Source organism: Athalia rosae, chromosome 7, assembly GCF_917208135.1.
Source record: "Athalia rosae chromosome 7, iyAthRosa1.1, whole genome shotgun sequence".
Classification (NCBI taxonomy): Eukaryota; Metazoa; Arthropoda; class Insecta; order Hymenoptera; family Athaliidae; genus Athalia; species Athalia rosae.
The window spans coordinates 15,812,766-15,832,394 of NC_064032.1; the positions used below are offsets into that span (position 1 = coordinate 15,812,766).

Sequence of the window (19,629 nt, forward strand, 5' to 3'; positions counted from 1 at the left end):
CTTGGTACAATAATTATGCGTAAAGTAAGGACGCATTATCGCAAGCTCTCGAATATTCTATCCAGTGCTGGATGAGTCAAGTAGGTTCGAACAACAGCACAAGCTCACTCTCGACGTTGGCACCTCTCAATGTTGATATCTAATTGTAAGTACCTTGTGACGCATCCGGGGCTTGCTTAGATTTGCGATTGCTTACGCAGTCGTTATTATTTTCATCATTCCCGAGAGCGATTAGCGCGGAATGGGATATAGGTATGCATCCGCAGACGTATGCAGGTGCAGGATTGCTCTTGATACGTGGAGCAAAAAGTTTTGTAATTGACAATGAGAAGAGGGATTAAAAAAATTGATTTTCTATTTTACAGTAATGATATAAATGATCATGGAGTCTCGTTCGCAGCCGAGCACATCGAAATTTCATGTAAACGTCGAAGAAAAATTGCAGGGAGAGAAAGTTCGCTTTTGTAATTCGTGAGTATTCAATTTGTCACGAATTAAACAATAATAACATGGAGAATGAACATGTGATGTAACAAATTTAGTTTCTATTGTTACGCATTGTCTTTGCTTCAATTTTCAATAAGATTACCGCTCATTCCGCGGTCCACTTTGTTTCAAAATTTTGCCGAAGAGGCCGTGCCGTACTAAAGTACCGGTAAGTAGCGGTTCGGGAACCAACAAAAACCACCAAAAGAAGAAATTGCCAAGTGTACGGAATTATTACAGAATACAAAATCTAGCTGATTAGATATTTCGAAAGTGTTTTTTGCTTTGTGAGTGATAAAAATAGGCAACAACAATGGGTAAGTAGTGAATTCACGATATTCCTCAACAGTTTAACGTTATTCACAGCAACGTGACTCACGCGTTGTTTTACAAATTTACTTAACCCCAACTGACATTTGGAAATACCGCACACTTATAAAAGATGTGTGATAGAGAATTTTTGTTAGTCATAGAACATCTCATATTACTACTTCAAGAATTGATACTGTTACTTTTTCATTCACAGCGGTAACGAGCGGTGTCTCATTTGTTTTATCATCAATATTAACAGTCCTACTCTTCTCCGGTATGCAAATATACAAAGGTTGGTTTAGTTCCTCTCAGCTCCATACAGTTTTTGGAGGATATCTTGGCTCAATTTTGTTTATACTTATGCTCACGGCTGTGGGTAATCTGGAGGCAACTTTATTTGGCAAATCGTTCCAGTCTAAACTGTTTCCTGAAGGTAAATTATACCAACTTTTATGGATATTTTATAAAGATCTGTACACACGCTATTTGGCTGAGAAATCCAAATGTTTCTTTCAGTTGCCGGCTCTCTCTTCGTAGCCATGTTTGCATCAGGGATGGTGCACAGGGTTGCGACAACTACTTGTTTCTTGTTTTCATTAATTGCTCTTTATTACATGAACCAAATTTCACAACAAGTATACTCTACTAGTCCAACAGCTTCTACAGTGTCTTTCCAAACTAAGAAAAGGAAGTAAAACTTGGAGGTCATAGTTTTTGTATTCATTTGAATGAAAAATAAATTTTCACAAATTATGTATAACTTTTGTATTTGTTTATTATCCAGAGATCAATCAACACCGATAGTTCTTTTGAACCATGTGAGTTGGATACAACAAAAGTGGTTCGGATACGTTAAGGTACATGCTGCCCAGATCTTTAGTGTTGGAGTTTTATCTCCTGTGTGAAATTTTATGCAATTCTTAACATCAATTTCTTTACCTAGTTTCTTACAAAGAAAAAAATAACTGAGCATTGGAGTTCCTGTTTGGTCGATTTAGTCTATTTCATTTTTCATATTCAATATGCGGAAATTTGACTAGGTTTGAAAATAATAATAGCAATTACAAGATCTTCCGGATGGTGACAAAGTATTCAGAATATACAGAGTAATTTTGCCCTTAAACTCTTCTAATCACAAGAGGTACTCACGAATTGTATTGCATAGTTTTTTCATACATAATTAGTTTCTCAAATGTAATAATAGTACTAATAATAATATCATTAATTTTACATATAACCCCTAGTATCTATTATCACTATCACGAGGCAAATACCTCTAAACTTTATCAATCTACTAAGTTAATGACGCGTTTCTGTGTATAATAGGTACAATTCCATGATGGATGTATAAAACGAAAAACGATATTCAATTTATGTATCGTAACTCACTCTAACTAATTAGCAACCGATAATGCTACGTAGGTATAATATATCATTGTATATTTTTCTATATTTATGCATGTATAATGCGAATAATATTGAAAGTTTTCTTGATTACAATTTGGTGTTGGTCCACTTACACATAATAATGTTATAGTTACATTTAAATTTAGTGTAATTAAATGTAGTATTAATTATTCTTTTCTAACTGTTTTGTTTTGTTTCTCATTGCCTCAAAGAGTACAGTCAAGAATCTCGTGTCATTATACTATTTTTTTACTACTGGATATAATATCAATATTTTCGGATGAACAATATACAAATGTATAATCGCTCACAAACTACATAGTACACCATATAAACGTAAATTATTCAGTTTTAAACAAGAAAACTCCATTTATTTACAAATTAGGCAACATTGAATTATTAGAAATAGTTCCATTACATTGGCTTGCTCATGTAATATAATAATACTCAAATTCACCAACTATATTGTATATGTATAATATCTCAAAAGGTATTATCGAATAGTTCAACGTCCACCTAAAACCTTGGTCTAGCTCAAGATATTATTATTTTTTCTAGGAAATAGATCGATGATGTCAAATATAAGTTCAGTTCCTATGCAGGGTGTCTAAGTTTTCAAAAGTATGGGGACCTTCGAAAATATTTTTCTGCAGGCCTAAGCAATACTTGCTGGTGGTAAAAAAGCCTTTTTTGTATTGATAAAATCCTTGCATCGTATGCGAATGTGAGTCTGAATATATGTATTGTAATTATCAATGAGATTCATCAGGTCATTTGGAGATTATTCCTAGATATGCACATGTAAGCTATCGCTTCAATATTCATTTGTCTACTTTTATTACATTTAATCGAAGAGGCATCCTGTTGGACCCTATGAGTGCGATCGTGCGTCAAAAAGAATTAAATCTATCATCTAATAATCACACGTTTAGGTATATAGTAGTTACATAATTGTGTTTATATATAAAATCAATTATTATTAGTTCACTTTTTTTTTTAACTTTGGTTCTAATGCTAATCTAGAATTTAGTGTGATGCGGTTGGCACTCCGCTGTAAAATCACTTGCCTTTGTAGACTTTTATTTTATGATAATTTAGATAAACTTCGTTTGAATTTAGAAGTATGTTGTACGTGGTTTAGATTTACATCTATATAGGTATTTATTATAATTTTGAAATAGTATAATTATTGCGGGCCAAATATCTGCAGGATATAATTGACGATCAATGGTTCTGATGACTAAATGTGCTACACATTTCCGTAGAAAGCAGAATATTTGTTGGTATAGTTACGTGAATGTTTAAAGAATACTATATCGAAGTAATTGATACTGTAATATTTTCATCTTGCGTCAGAAGTTTCTTTTCCAATTCTTCAATAATCTTTAACTGCAGGTTTGCTCATCATTTTCTTTGTTTTCCTTCCAATTTGTTTCCTTATTACAGTAACAATTAAAATTATACTGTCGCTAAATATTGGTCGGTCGTCCTGTGCAGCAAAGGAAACTAAAGCTCCCCTGAAAATACGAAGAGTTTCCGGATTTTGTATCCCATCGATAACTGGTTCGATTTGCACCGTTCGTACGCGTCGCCGCGTCTTGAAGAGCAACGTGCTTTTCTGCAAGTTCAACCATGAAAAATAAAGCATCAAATATCCGACGTAATGTTAACGTTTTATTCGCTAAATTGCGGATGAAAATATGTGATATTTAATCGATTTTTTTATGTTGATGAGTTTGAGTTTGATGGAGTTTAATTATGGATCTATACCACATCCTTAGCCAATCCTGGGAGACGGTACCTGTATCAGCTTCGGACTGAGGCATGAATTCCTGCAATTCCTTGATGAGCGCGTTAATTTCCTCGGAGTCTTTTTGTATGCTGCAGAGTTCCTCCTCGTGGAAATTCGGCGTTATCTGTTTACAAAGAAGGATCTGCGATATCACGTTTCCAATATTCGAAGGACCCGCCTTACTTTCTGCAGAGTGGACGAGAAAAAAAATTACTAGGTATGAAAATTAAAATGGCAACTTTGATTATTGAAGTTGGCAGACATGAAACATTTGAATTCAAACATTCAAGATGGCGTAACGTACCGTAATATCCAGTCATGTCCATCGGAACTATTCGTAAAAGGTTTTTGCTTTTGTACAGTTCTCGTAGAAAAAGTTGTGTGACGAAAAATAATAAAACGAGATTAGGACTGTCCGCTGGAAATCCTTGATCCATAGAGCTGAAATTTGCGAAAAACAATGCTCATTAAAACAATAATTGCACACGAATGATGGTCTTGTCCGCCAGCGTTGACTGCCGCCAGGAGCATTCTGTAACGGTATTATTTCATTTCGTATTTTGTTTCATCTTCTTTCATTTTCAGGGACTGCAGGGCTCGAGGGTGTTTCGAATTGTATATCTGGAACTCGAATAACTAACGAGTTGTGTGAATTACGGGAATGAAAAAGCTCCAATCTCATTATTAGTGGAGGCGCGCGCGTAGGGCTCTTGCGGTGGTTTCGAAATCGTCCTCGCAGCATGCGACTAATTGCAAATAAGTGTCGGGCTTAGGCCAAAATGAGCCTCAGGATATTGAGCCTCTGGAGTTGGAAATCGAACAAGAAATATGCTATGTAGGTACGACGTATAATCGTACATATGTACACACCTATATTCCTATACCATATGGTAAATGCCGCTAACTTTGAGAAGGTATATCCGAACAGCTGCTCGTACATACAGTTTCACGATTAAATTATTATATTACCAGGATTTTGAGAGACACACTGGTTGTACGGTTATACCTGAGGACGGAATTATAATTACATCCCAGTTCAAATAAGATTCCAACTGAAAGCCAACTTCATCTCGCAGTCCTGCAGGAATCTCGCAAGGAATTATAAATATAAATTCTATGGAGACACTTGAATTTAATTACCTGTATACACGTCCACGTGTATGGCGGTACAAAAACTTATTTTTCAAGGGACAAAAAAAAGATCTACTCAATGGAGTAACGCAATTTTCTTTGCTTTGCGTACCTTTATCCGGTATGTAATTGTACTTCGAAGTTTACTCCTACCTGAGGTGGAAATTTGAATTTTTTTGTCATTGAAGAATACGTGCAATGAGGATAATTATCTCGTACAGTTTCAGGCTGATCGGCCGCAGGGTATACCAAGAAGTTACAGTGTTTGAGCAAATTATCCAAGGACTTTTAACGCGACCCAAACCCTGGGGCGTTGTTCCAGGGAAGTGTCCTCGACACTTATACTCCGTCGAGATGATGACGCCTGTGCAATGCCTCCAGCTTTTTCACCGACTGCTGCACGACGCGGGCGTGAAGTGACCTCGTATCTTTTAGCGAAACCCCCTCGAGCTAGATGCTCAATTTAATACGAACTCTGTCGCTTTTTAAGGTACGTACCGTATGACCCGCCGATTCATCTTTATATAATCCGCATTGTAAATCTGGCAAGAATTTCATGCGATCTAATTGACGGTTACGACGAGAAGAAGACACCGTTTTATTGCTGTGTATTTTCATTTCGATTTCAAATTGTTACCTTACATGAAATAGAACTTCATAATCGTCTCTTTGAGGCCAAAATTGCGATGATTGAACTCTGAATCGGTTAGAATGCTATGCATGTTTTGATTTCCGGGTGTATACATATGTATTATAGGGAAGCCCTTCGGACGTTATCATTTTCTACAGAGAGAGAGAGAGAGAGCGCGGTGGGGGAGGGGGCGTGATATAGACTGGTATACCGTGTATAGATATATTAGAGTTTGTGAACGAAGAGAAGTGCTTAAAATATTCAGGCTTCCATTAGCACAGGCAATATAAGCTCTCGGGGTGAAATCTCTGCGTTATACTGCAAGGTGTACCAGGAAGCCCTTAATTGCGACAGTCTTTCCTTCGCCATTTGGTCGATATGGTACATTTTCCCATACTATATATGAAATATGAAGGTATACAGGTATGCATTTTTCGAAACTTTTTCCCTTGAACGATTTTTTTTGCTTTTCTTTCTATATTTGTGCGTATGAGGTACTTGATTCGGGTGGGGTTAAATTGTAAATGTACAGCGAAACATCCCGAGATATTCCCTATTGTAGGATTTAATAATACGATTTCGTTGCTATACCTTTAATTCATTGGCCGCTTATAATCGGTCCCGAAGCAGTATTGCGAGTGCACCGCACCGGTTAATATACACCACGCGTATATTATATACCACGGGTATATACCTCGATTCATTTCAGTGAATAATTAGGTTGATTAATTTACGAAACTTGATCATAGAGGAAATTGATACTCGCGCGGACTTTAACGCGCGCGTCATTGATTAACGACTATACTTGGGTATGTGCATGCGTATCTAAATACTAACGGCTGCCATAATAATACGTATTGTGGGATCACGATTATAACGCATACATTTATAAACGTATTAAGAATGGAGCCGGACGGGCCAAATGGGGGGGTAGAGATTAATGGAGGCTTACCTGCGGATTTGCGGTAGGACAAGCTGTGAAGTATTTTTGCAAGCTTCGACGCAGCTTCGACGCAGTTTTCGGATCCGTTCGCGAAGTTCTGGACTGTCGCGTGGTTGACCAATGTTAATTAACAAATCCCGAAATTGTGCGACCTGGCTGTTTATGTCTTGGATTTGCTGAAACGTAACAACAGCAATAATAACGATGGTAATAAATAATAATAGAAGACAATAGTGCAATTAAACGGCCCGACGATAAACATAGGTACGCGACAATATATTATTCAGTTTACGATCATATATCGAACACCGCATAATTTATCACGTTATCATTGCTAATAAATTTGAAAAATTACGGTAATTCTTGTTGTTATTAGTTTTATGATCATATCATCGCAGAAATTGTATAGCTCATCTCATTCATTGAACAATCGATACGAATTTGATTATATAGCTGTGATTTATAGTCCCATAACATAAGCTTGTTATCATGATTAAATATTTGTCGTTGAAATACGATGCGTATTACAAACTCGGTATATATCATAAACTGCATGTATGCGTGTATGGAATGATAGTTTTGGCTAATAAAATACGCGCACACGTCGCGCGATGGTAAATACCACAGCGAATCGTCCGCTGCAATACAACGGCGAACTGCAGTCATTTAGTAACGATAAAAGTATGTAGAATTGTTAAAAAATGCTGGAAATAATTTTCCTTTTTTCCTTCACAATCTTAACTCGATATATATTGATTTAAGAAATTCCAAAAAAGGAATACAATTCTTATTGATCTTATAGAATTGGTTGTGCGATTGGAGAAAAAAAAACTAAAAATAAATAACTAAAACAGAAACGAATTAAAAATTCAAAAAAATAACAACTTGGTATAGAAATTTACCATTTTACTACTTTACGAGTTTTATACTTTTATATTTTACCTTGGTCGGATGACCTTTTATTTTTTTTTTTTTTCTAAATGTATCTTATTTTCTGTGGCTCAAGATCAGCCATATTTTTATTGGACCGAATAGCCCTATTAGCGGATCTGGTGTAGAGTCTTGTTATACCCGTCGTTTTCGTTACTTGCTATACTTTTTTTTCCGTTCGTTTTCTTTTTCGCCCCTGTTTCGCTCTCGTTTTCCCAACGCGCCCCGTCTTATGTACTTCTCTGTTCTTATCCCATTCTTTATTTAAACATGGTGAAAAAAAAGAGACAGAAATGAGGAAGAAAAAAAAACAAATACTCTTCGAATGGAGAAGTTTATATAGGACTATTATATACATATGCGTCTGTACTGCGGTTTCGTTTTATACATATTTATGGGGTATATACCTACCTATAGATACATAAGTATAATACCGTCAATTCATCTCCCTTGAACTTATATCTCCATATACCTATCTGTATGACCGAACGAAGAAGATGAAGAAGATACAGTGGAATCAAAAGAAACATAAAACGATTGAAATAGAATAGAAAAGTATCTCAAATGCTGCGCTCATGGCTGTGATCACCCCCTGTGGTTATAGTTTCGAATTCTTGAGATAAAAAAAAAAGTAAAAAACGTGTAGGCACACGCAAAAAATTGTGTGTAGTAATTTATTTAATTTTTTTCCCTCGTATGATCTATTTCATGCGAGCAGCAAAAGGCAGGCAACGAAATTCCGAAAAGTTTCTTCAATCGTACTCTATACCGTATGATCGGGTAATAATAATGAACGCAAAGGATCTGAACGATGTTTCTAATTTTATTTTATTTTTTACCAGGACAATTGTTCGGTCCGATTTATCCTCAATGCCTCGAATGCTGGAAGGGGTCGGAGATTCCGTCATTATCTACAAAATCCTTTTTAAATTATCGTCGTCCCGATGCAGACTTCGGAGGTTTTCGATCGGGTAAGCGTTTATCACGACGATATTTTTCAGAAACATTTTCAAACTCCAGGTATTACAACGCAATGTGTACAAGGATATTGCATACAAGAGGCGTCGTTGTCTCCTGAGTAGGGATTGGGAGGGAAAAGAGTATTCAAATTTTAGTTCCCTCAGTTCAACTTGCGGAAGAAATTATATTACCGCGCGCTATTTTGAAATTTTCACACCTACGTATACCTACGTATGTTGATGATACATATTTACATAGAAATTCACTCATTAAAATTACAGCACTAAATCTATTGTAAAAATAATAATTATTATCAAAGGAAATGATCGGAAATTTATCGCGCTTTTAAAATTTCATAGAGTCGAATGATTCGTTCAGTTCCATTTTCCTCGTTTATTATATACTGCAAAGGTGAATTTTTATTTTTATTTCAATGTTATTCCTGTTCTGTTCCAGTGACGTGATTTCGTTCGGATTCGTCCTTCGCGGGTGATCGCGGGATCTGAACTGCGGAGGCTTTTCAGAGGAGGGTTGGTTGAAATTATTACGGCGAAACTCACGCGTTCATGCGAAACTCACGCGCATGTCTTGCAGTGACTCAATTCCGTGTGACACTCACAGGTATAGTTTATTAGCTTTTTACTTTTCCCATGTAAATTATCAGGTACATAGATAAAAAAAACCAAAAATCACCAAGTGCAACACCTCGCGTTGGGACTCGTATCAAAGTAATCGAAATCAGAAAGGAAGAAGAATTAAAATTAAAAAATAAACTGACTACAGGTATTAGGTATATTGCAACTCATCGAGTCAGTATAGAAATATCGCAAGTGTATTTTTATTTTCTTAGATTCGGTGTGCATCATTTTATACTCTTATGGTCTCATTCATTGAATAATTTGTTTGCACTGTCTTGGCATAGAGTCTTGGTGATGTGAAACTGAACAAAACTTTGAAATGACTGCTGAAATTCCGACGTTAACGAAAGCCTGCGGAGTTCTAATTATGCAGGTTGGTTGAAAAAAAAAAGGTGCTTGTTAGACGGACACAAATGTGCATAGTCGTTGAGTGCGGAATACGACGGATTTTATTGTTAGTAAAAGACTCCAAGCCTATACACCCATGCTGTAGGGTGCAGCGGGCCTGTGAAAGAAAATGAAAAGGCATCCTGTGCCTACATTCGCGTATTCATCGCGCATTCCTATAAAAATTGCTATAGCAGTTTTTGTACCTTATTTCTTTAAAGCGGTATTTCATATTTATTTACTTCGTTGATCGTTTCAATTATCTTGATTCAATTTACAGGCTCGGGACCTACACGGCAATCAACGTGGACTTACAATTCTCAAAGGACTGAAAACGAACATTCCTTCTGTGATTTCTGGGAAAATAAAATGGATTTCGCCGTGCCTACGCCGAGCTACGCCTACGGTACAGGGTGAGCACGAATGATGAATTTTATTCATTTGATGCTCCTAAATTGACACAAGATTGACAAGACTCCGGCGTAACGGAGCGCACGTGCTGCTAAACTCGTCAATATTCGAGTACGATTCCAAGGTAATATTCACATCCGTGTCAACATGGCGAAATTTTCATTTTTCAAACTTCGAAGTTAGAGGGGTTTACATCACCGCAATTTCGGACCCGCTTTCAACCGTAAAAATGACCTGAAAATCTGTGAAAAGAATTTTATTTGTCCTTGGAATGACAACGAGGTTGTTTTGGTTTTGCTCGCTTTTCCGTGAGATTTAATTTGAGCGTTGTTGTGTTTGAACGAAAAAGAGAAAAACATATCAGAAGAAAGGTCACATAAAGTCACAGAGTGGTAAATTTGTTTGGTACCCGGCAACCCTTGACTAAGAATTCTCTAGATCGTTTGTAAGGTTGACGAAGCATTAGCTTAGCTTGGTCTTTATTTTTGCTTATGGTGAACCAAAAAGCGTGAATTTTCATCTCTCGTCTGCTCGCCGGAGTGCACAGGACACGCACCACACGGCATATTACTTCATTACATTACACACAGACGCAGACGCAGTAATTGGATTGCCTGGTTGCAAGTACGTACGTACGTACAAGGGGGTTACCAAAATTGTAATTGAGTATGCTTTCGCGGTACCAATCTCATAACCGAGTGCAGCGCATACTCGAATAAAAATAATAAATGGAATTGAAAAAAAAGAAATCCTCTCGAATGAGAGCGAAAGCGAGAAAAATGAGAAACTAATATCATATGGCGCGAAAAACAAGTGCGCAGTCGATTGATCAACATCAAAAGAAGAAAACGTGTATTTTTGAAAGGAAAAAAAAAACTCAACCGATTAATTAAAACGATGTGGGGGGAAAAAACCGTAAATACAAAATTGAACTAATGAACGAATCGAGTGAGTAGCTCGGCGAGTAATGAATAGCGAGTATAGGGTATACTGCAGGTGCGCAAATAACTCGAACACAATTTTTTCTTCATTCATTAATTTTTATCGATTGAAATATCCAATAATAATTATCTTAATTTATGCAGGTAACCGCGACTGTTTATACATATTGTAGATAAATCGCGCAGCAGTGCGTGCCGATTGTGAAAAACGATATGAAACTTGAGGCCGGTAATAATATGATTTGAAACATACACACGTCATTATCGCGTTCAGTTATATCACCACAACGGGAGGTCAGGATTATATAAAGCGCTACCACCGAAACTCACCCCCATAATAACAGACCCGCTTATGTAGCCAATTATATGTATATATCGTGTATGTGCTGCACTGCTATGTATAACGTACACAAAAGTATGTACGTATAATTTACATAGGAAATTTCCAAGCTTACGTTTCCGGTTTGTAAGCGCATACTTTAATTATACGAAACGCGCCTGGCTCATGGGTAAAACGAAAAAGAAAAGAAAAAGAGCCACGCCACGCGGTGGCGTAAAAAATTCACATTTTACAGATATGCAAATTACAATCTCTGCTAAGTTGCAGGGTAACTTTAGTCGACTACGCGGTTGAGGCCTCGGCCTGGGGCGGCAAAATCCGAACAACAATTAAAATTTAGAGCTTGATTCGGCTCAGTTTATCGGTCCTCTAAATTGAATAGAACATTTTTTTCTGACACAGAATATTATTTGGTAACGGTTTATCAATGTACATCAACCGTTATTTTTCTATTTTTTTTCTCTCGATAGATTTATCCCCGGAGTGTCCTTGACGTTTACCCGCTGGTAAATGGACGACGCGAATAGAGTTCCACAAGAAATCTTCACCGCTGTGGGCAATTTTCCGCATGACGAAGGACCACGACGGCGATATTATTGCGAATCAAACTTCTACGTAATCCTGCTTATGCAGTGGTTGGTCTCTCGGTCGTGTATTTTGTACACGTACACAGGTGTGTATATCATGTATAATATGGATGGGGTAAATTTGGCATGACGCGGGTTCCCCCGCGAACGAACCAACACATTTTAACCCAACGAAGACGTTACATGACACGTTATCATCATCTATTATATCTACATGTACGCCATGCGATATTAATACCCGTTCAATTTAACGATCACCTGCACGCGCTATTACATCTTACGCTCTGGGATGATCATAATTAGCGAGAAATGCGAATTTAATACCAATACAATTAGGTACATTATCTCGAGGGAATAGTTTTAAATCGATAAAGCCAAAATATGGCTTTGCAGTCAACGGGCGCGGGGCATTCGTTTGTTATTCTTTTATCTCCCTCTCCTCTCGTTCTATAAGTTCGTAAACATGAAGCATGAGATACTCAGGGGACCGTGATAACTTGACAACGGCTTAGAACAAAATAAAGGTAAAAATTATCACCCGTGGGAATTACATGATATAACTTTTCTTTCTTTGGCCTTATTTCTCAATTAATTTATCTCCCCTTATCGAACGAGATGTTATCTTTTCTTCAGAAAAATGCATGATCGCCGCTGTATTAGGATGTATTCAGAATGTGTTGTTTTTTTTTCTCTCTTTTCTTTTCCAATGGGATCGAGATAGTAGTTATGCAGTTCATACGTCAGAAGTTAATTAAATTTCGTGTAGGTGATTCGATTTCTAGTCACGTGAAACAAATTGGCCTTCTATACGTGCATAGGTACAGGTATATACCTATATATTCTGCACGGAAGCAGCTGGATAAGGTCTTAAAATTTATCGGAGGTTTTTCAACTGCCAATGAGATCCCTGTCTTCCTGCATGGTCGCGTCCTCGTTCGTGAGGAAAGTTACCCGTTGGAACAAGCTGAAGGCGAAAGACAAAAAAATATAAAAAGAACATAAAAAAGCGCAAAGAAAAAGTGGGAGAAAAAACGTAGAACGAAAACCACAAAATTATAGGTTTGCTCGATACAATATTATAATACCTCGATTGTACTCACATGCGCGTACTTTACTTTTAACAATTGATTTTTTTGATCCATTTGTTTTTTCAATGCAAGAATCACCTCGGGATTGTTCATTTTGTATTACAATTAATATAGTTTTAACGGTGATGCTGTATGTCGTAGTACACGGATCCGCGTTTTCATCAATACTGAAATAATTTTCAGTCATTCTGCTGCTGCTGACACTAACAATAAGCCTGCAATTGTGTAAACATATGTATGCCTCTAGTGGGAGCCCAACGAGAATACTACAGGATATATGAATAAAACCACTTCCGGTTAACCATACGATATAGTATCATACATATCGTTGATACACATACTTTAAATACATATACTTTTGATTAAGTTATGGCAACAATTTCATAGCCATCGTGTACATATTATCATATAGATAGATCGATATTATGACGCAGTATACAGCTATTTTATAGATCACTTTTTATTTATTTCGATGAAAAAAAGACAAGAACAGAAATATTGCAAATATGGGGCATTCGACGTCGAACGGGCCACTTTTTCCAAAATATGTTACGAACTTGATTGAATTATTTCGAGATGGGATTAGGTCGTTGCTCGATTTACTCAACGGATTCGTGTTGCTGGGGTCAAAATACATTAGAAAAGCGTCCTGCGATCGATTAAAAAAATAATTCATTTTTGGATCGATTAAAAAAATCCCTTGGATTCTTGTCGATTTTGGGTCAAAAAAAAATATTTTATTTTATATGCTATTCTTGTGTATTTTGGTCTCAGGTATCCGAATTCACAAGTTAAATTGATCTATCTATAATATTGATCGAGTTATCGCCAAATTTTCACTTTTGGGAGCAGAAAAATGGAGATATCTCGGAGGGAAAAAATCGTAGCTCAATTTACTCAACGGATTCGTGTTCCTGAGGTCAAAATACATAAGAAAAGTGTCTTTTAATCAATTTAAAAAAATAAAAAATTTTGGTCAAAATTTGAGATTTTTTCAAGGTGTACCCCTTTGGATTTTTTCAAATTTTGGCCAAAAATTTTTATTTTTTAAAATCGATCGTATGGCACTTTTCTTACGTATTTTGACCTCAGGAACACGAATCCGTCGTCCAAATTGAGCTACGATTTTTTCCCTTCGAGATATCCTTAAATTTATGCCAAAAATCGCGAAAAATCGCGAAAAAATGGGGATAACTCGGTCATTTCGGCAGATAGATCAATTTTTCTTCCAGATTCGGATTCCTGAGCTCAAATTACAATAACATAGACTAAAAAATCAATTTTTTATTTTTGACCCCAAAAAGCTGAAAATTGGCGATAACTCGGTCAATTTTAGAGATAGATCAATTTTTCTTTCAGATTCGCATTCCTGAGGCCAAAATACGCCAGAAAAGTGTAATACAATCAATTTTTAAACTACTTTACTTTTGGCCCAAAAATCGATTTTTTTTTTGGTTTTTCGAGGGTAATCTCACATATAATCAGCTCGGGAATCCAAATCTGAAAGCCAAAATCATCTACTTGTGCAATCGATCGAGTAATCATCAATTACTCGCTGTTGGGAGCAGAAAAATTACAAGACATATCGATTGGTTTCAGTCGTGGACCCACTTTGCTTAGCTGGAATCAGGTAGCCACGGGCGCGCGGTTTGTTGTGGGGCGTAACCTCTGCTCAGCCCCGAAGGTGACGTCTCACAACAAAGCGCTACGCTGCTGACTACCTGACTCGTTCGACGTAAAATACCCCATACGTGTAGTTGAAAATTAGTACAACCGATATATCCATGGTACGTACGTACGTACGACAACAGTTACATCCGCAGGCTAACTATACTACTCTATACATATATGCACAAGCTTTTTACGCGCGCGTCTCGCGTTTCTTATCAACGTCATTAAGTTCGTTCTGGTAACAGCGGAGAGGGATCGATAATTCAAATAGATAGATTGATTGATCGACGATCAGACATTTTCGAAAGACTCCCCCTTTGTCCGCCCGCCGTACGTCGATCCTGTTTTGCATAAACATTATGAACTAAATATAAATAAGTATACACATATATACTTGTGTGTACATAAAAGTATTTACCTAATTTCCTTCAAGGTTTATGCGCGAACTCGTGTACAATGAGACAATTTTTATTTATTTTTTTTTTTCTTATTTTCAGTCTTACCTTCACAATTTAACGAACAAACACGAAAAGTTCGTATGGAAAGAGAAAAATTTCGCAGCTTGCGAGACTCGAATGGTACAATTAGGCCAAGTGAAAGGTATACCATATCTACTCTCTGACGGCTAATTGGTTCCTCCGCTGCACAACGTCACGTTGTATTCATATCATCTCGCGTTATATCTATACTACGATTTTCAACCTTATACATTAAGGATAACTTCAATTCAAAAAGAGAGAAAACATTTTAATTACTCTTTTCTGTTTTCTAATTTTTTTCATCGCCAACCTAGAACCTCCGACATTTCGCTCAATGTTTATCTCATAATAAACAAAACTCTCTTGCAAAATTGAAAAAAAAATAGAGGCGCAAGAGGGAAAAGAAAAACCAGATCAAGATACATTTTCTCATGATTTTTTTCTTTTTTTTTTTTTCAGAATGTTCCGGGAACGAGATTCGATGAAAAGTGTCGCAGTTGGTGGATTTCTGGCTTTCTATACGTATGTACGTGGGTACATACGTATCTTTTGAGGGTTGACATCGAAATCTCCCAAGTTCCCTATGCGCTTATCGATCCTATACTCTCAATCGGTAATGACTTTCGGGATCAGAGATGTTCCATGTGCGGTAAAATATACGTACGAACTTCCCTCCTTATTCGGTCTCTCTGCAACCCTTATCGATCCATCTTACATATATTTACTACACGTAAGTATACGGTGTTACATGCGTATGTATACATATGTATAGAATTCGGAATTCTTAATGTTGACAAAAAAAGAAAAATCATTCCAACGAACGAGAAGTAAGAGATGAAAATTAGAGAAGAAAAAAAGCAACGGTATTAAGGGCGGATGTGCGGAGTTCGCGCACATGCAGAGGAATTTGTTCGGGTCATTAAATAGCTTGAAATGCCTCAATATTTCCGGCCTATTTACGGGTCATTTAACGTCAACATCGCGGGCATATGTATGGATCTGTATGGTATACGTAGGTATACGGAAGAGATAATAAAAGTATAATAAAAATATTAGGGTGCCGTAAACCGCGGCGTGTGGTAAACCTATTAAAAAAAAAAAACACGATAAAAAATAAATCGTAGAATTTCGTTGTACAGGTACACACATATGTGTTTAACATTTTTTTTCGCATTTTTCGTCATCTGATTTCATTATTATCGTCACTGTTGTTACCACTACTACCACTCGTACTACCGCTGCTATCATTATTGCCATTGTTGGTTCTTCGGTTGTAATTTCAATCAATCAGAAATGGTTATCAAACAGAACAAACGTCTGGAGCAGAAGAGTTCGTTGTCGAATAGAATTTGATGAGAGTTAATTTTTTACATTTTTTTTCATTGGGTTTTCAGATTGTCATACGATATGCAGGCTCACCTTGTGCGGATCGAGGGGGATGGGCGGAACCGTAGATGGACGATGATGGACAGATGCGGTAATCCATCCTAAGCTGCTGCTTCGACGAGCGGCCATTGCCAACGAACATTATCGCTGCGATTACCACCTTCCACTGTAAATTCTTTTTGTTCTTAGTTTTTGTTTTTCTTTATTTTTATTTTTTACTTCTTCTTCTCTTTCTTGGCTTTTCCAGGTGGTAAATCGATCCAAAAATACCGCACACCCATACCATCCACCCGTGCTGATTATGTCTGCGGCAGCAGCGACCTCCTTATGGCAACTGTAAGTCAATTTGAGAAAATCAGTACGTATATCAATACAGTCAAATTACGAATCGGTCTAGGTACGTCCTATTTTTAATTAATTCGATGTGCCGTTGCCTATTTCAAAGTGCTGAAAGAAACGCCAGTTATATGCATATATCAACATTTAGGTACATGTATACAGTGCGCTGTATCAGTGACGTTTTATTATCAAAAGTGACGAATGCTCGTTGCTCTACGGAGTCAGAAATTGCGGTGGGAGCGGCCAGTAGGGGTGTTCGAAATCTATTTAAAGCTGTACAGAGTTTAGTTTTCCCAAGTGGTTTGTATCGCGTGATTTTTGAATGGATCGCAGCGGTTGATTTTCAGGTGTGCAATATTATATCGCACAATAATTGAATACCGCGATTGCGAAAGTCTCTAGCTTTTGAACTCCCTCAAAGTAGCTGGATGATGAAAATCGATTAACGATAAGCGAGCGTCATCCCCTTCGTTCGCTGTAATTCAACGATGGATACATTCTTCGATTTTTGAATTTATTTCGCTCTGGATTCTGTAGCTTCCAGTGACTCGAAATTTTTTTGAAAAATCTCCGACGCTCTCGTACGCTATTCGTACACATACATGTATACCTTGCGTAGAGAAACGGATTTGGATTGTTTTTTTCAACTGACGTTTTTCTCATTTTACAATCACGACTTCAGGTAAAACTGTAAAAGGAAAATGCGTTCGGAATTCAACACGACGCGACGATCTCGATTTCCATACGAAATTTCCAATTCCCCGAACGATTCTTCAACGTTATGTGGGCACATAGATATGTGCCTGTATAGGGTGAGCCGTTACAAACATCGGGAACGAGAAGAGCCTCATTCGGATTCACGCGCCACATTCGAGAAATATGGGAAGAATGAGAAAAATCAACTAAAAAATATAGCATATCCAGTGAATGAGGAAGTTGGGTCGAGGTCGAGGACATATCTAAGAAATCAAGCTCCTCCCAACTCACCCTGGACATTATTTTTACACTCTGACAAATGTAAAAGAATAGACACAGCTTTGTTCGTCAATTATTATTCTCACCGATTAGATTTCAAATTTGATTTCAGTTCTAACAACGGACGGTCATATGCATATCTATATATACGTGTGTATGTACGTATGTACATCGTGTATATCTATAAGGTACACTCGTATTCTACGAGAGCGCGTGTTTCTGGCGGAAGGTCGATACTTTACGGTCCGAATGGTAGCTACGCAAAATCTAGTACCTTTATATATATACAGCAAATTCGAATTCAGTTTAGAAAGTCAATGAAAAAAATAAATAGTAAAAAAACCGCACAATACATTTCTTTTATGGATGGAGTTTTGTTATAGAATAACGTAGGTATCCATACTGTGTACACGGTAATTTTTTTTTCTAATTTTCAGCTATTTTTCAAATTACAATTCTTCCCCCCCTCCCCCCGAACTGAAAAACAACAGTTATATCGAATCACGATAAATAGTAATAGTTGTTTTTTCTTTACTTTTTCTATTCCTCGTTTTAATTCGCATGTAGGATACGTGATATTTAATTACTGAAACTGCTGCTAACTTGCAGAACATATGTGTGTGTTCTCTGTAGACATAGGTATACATACCGGTGAAATTAATCAATTATCGTTGAAGAAATTTTAATCACGCTGTACAAATTTTATACGACTAGGTACATATAATACGAGTATATACGTACGTACATAATACATATGTATGTGAATAAAATATGCGCGCTCGATGGCTTTGAAAATTATGATTGTTATCATCGGTGTCGCTGCTGTTATTATTATTATCATCATCACTAGTATTATTTTTACTCTATTACAGTCGGCGATATCGATGAACGATATATGGCTAAGGTATACCTATATGTATGCATAGGTTCCCGAGACATGTAGCTATTCTATGGTCAAAAAAATTAAATCAAACAAATCTAATAATTACATCATGGTTCGCACTTTGGCCTGTTTTTTTTTTATTTTTTTTATTATTATTGAAAAAATATTGGTCTCAAATTGTAGCCCAGCTGTGCGGAGTTGATTTGGTTTTTTTATTTGTAAAAAATGTTTCAGGTATGTATATTCTTGGCACAATTCTTGTACCAGCACGTGATCGCTAGCTGGCTCATCATTGACGAACTTATTTGAAATCCCCATTCAATATTATCATCGTCGTCATCATCATCATCATCATCATTAAGAAGGTGGCAAAATCTTGCGAGGTATGCAGACATGGGGGTAGCATGCAGAAAAAATGAATGAACCAAAATTGAATAATGAATAATCGATTACAGTGATTCTGAGTCGCCTGTATCCAGAGTATAAACATTTAGAACTAGTGACAATAATGGATTCTATAATCGGTGAATGATTGAGAGATGCATACAGAAAAGAAGAATCAGAATTAAGAAGATTCAGGTGTTAGGTTTGTCGTTTAATTTTTTTGATATCTTTCGATAATAATTGCACTGATGAATGAAATTGCTAAATTATATCTATATACCTATGTATATTAAAACGTATATATTTATATGCATATATATGTACGTACCCAATATACATATATACTCTAGTATATCATGTGTTTATTTACAGGGTGCACGCACAGAGGGGACGGGGGGCAACGCCCACTAAAAACTAAAGTGTACAAAGAGGAGAGAGAGAAGAAATGAAAGGAGGGAACAAAAAAAAATCGACTTCTTCGCTGCTGCGTGTCTAAAACGCGACTCACGTTTGTGCGAATGGTTCGCC

At 36.8% G+C, this 19,629-nt stretch overlaps 2 protein-coding genes across 6 annotated transcripts; one reads left to right on the plus strand and one right to left on the minus strand.

Annotated features, from left to right (window-relative positions):
* The first annotated feature begins 799 nt into the window (after positions 1–799).
* On the plus strand, positions 800–1,703 carry LOC105683252 (protein KRTCAP2 homolog). The gene is made up of 4 exons (XM_012395718.3): positions 800–803; positions 1,013–1,231; positions 1,315–1,489; positions 1,583–1,703. Exons 1-4 carry the CDS (start codon positions 800–802, stop codon positions 1,701–1,703), a joined length of 519 nt encoding a protein of 172 aa, XP_012251141.2.
* On the minus strand, positions 1,549–19,568 carry LOC105683249. 5 transcript variants are annotated; one of them, XM_048658199.1, is made up of 6 exons: positions 19,430–19,568; positions 16,554–16,854; positions 6,712–6,878; positions 4,302–4,438; positions 4,007–4,183; positions 1,549–3,823 (listed from the first exon to the last, which is right to left on the minus strand). In XM_048658199.1, exons 2-6 carry the CDS (start codon positions 16,647–16,649, stop codon positions 3,675–3,677), a joined length of 726 nt encoding a protein of 241 aa, XP_048514156.1. In that variant the 5' UTR covers positions 16,650–16,854; positions 19,430–19,568; the 3' UTR covers positions 1,549–3,674. The 5 variants fall into 5 exon arrangements, with proteins under 5 accessions (XP_048514156.1, XP_012251134.1, XP_012251136.1 ...); XM_048658202.1 differs by having other exon boundaries at positions 3,684–3,823; positions 3,976–4,183; XM_012395711.3 differs by lacking the exons at positions 16,554–16,854; positions 19,430–19,568 and adding an exon at positions 12,997–13,161.
* Positions 19,569–19,629: the final 61 nt, after the last annotated feature.

Excerpts from the sequence above, each read along its gene's own strand:
- LOC105683249 (XM_048658199.1), bottom strand. The coding sequence starts at position 16,649 with ATGGCCGCTCGTCGAAGCAGCAGCTTAGGATGGATTACCGCATCTGTC. Across the intron at positions 4,439-6,711 it reads GTCCTACCGCAAATCCGCAG|CTCTATGGATCAAGGATTTC; the intron begins GTAAGCCTCCAT and ends CGCAAATTTCAG. Across the intron at positions 4,184-4,301 it reads GGACATGACTGGATATTACG|AAAGTAAGGCGGGTCCTTCG; the intron begins GTACGTTACGCC and ends TCCACTCTGCAG.
- LOC105683252 (XM_012395718.3), top strand. Across the intron at positions 1,232-1,314 it reads GTCTAAACTGTTTCCTGAAG|TTGCCGGCTCTCTCTTCGTA; the intron begins GTAAATTATACC and ends TGTTTCTTTCAG. Across the intron at positions 1,490-1,582 it reads TTCCAAACTAAGAAAAGGAA|AGATCAATCAACACCGATAG; the intron begins GTAAAACTTGGA and ends TTTATTATCCAG.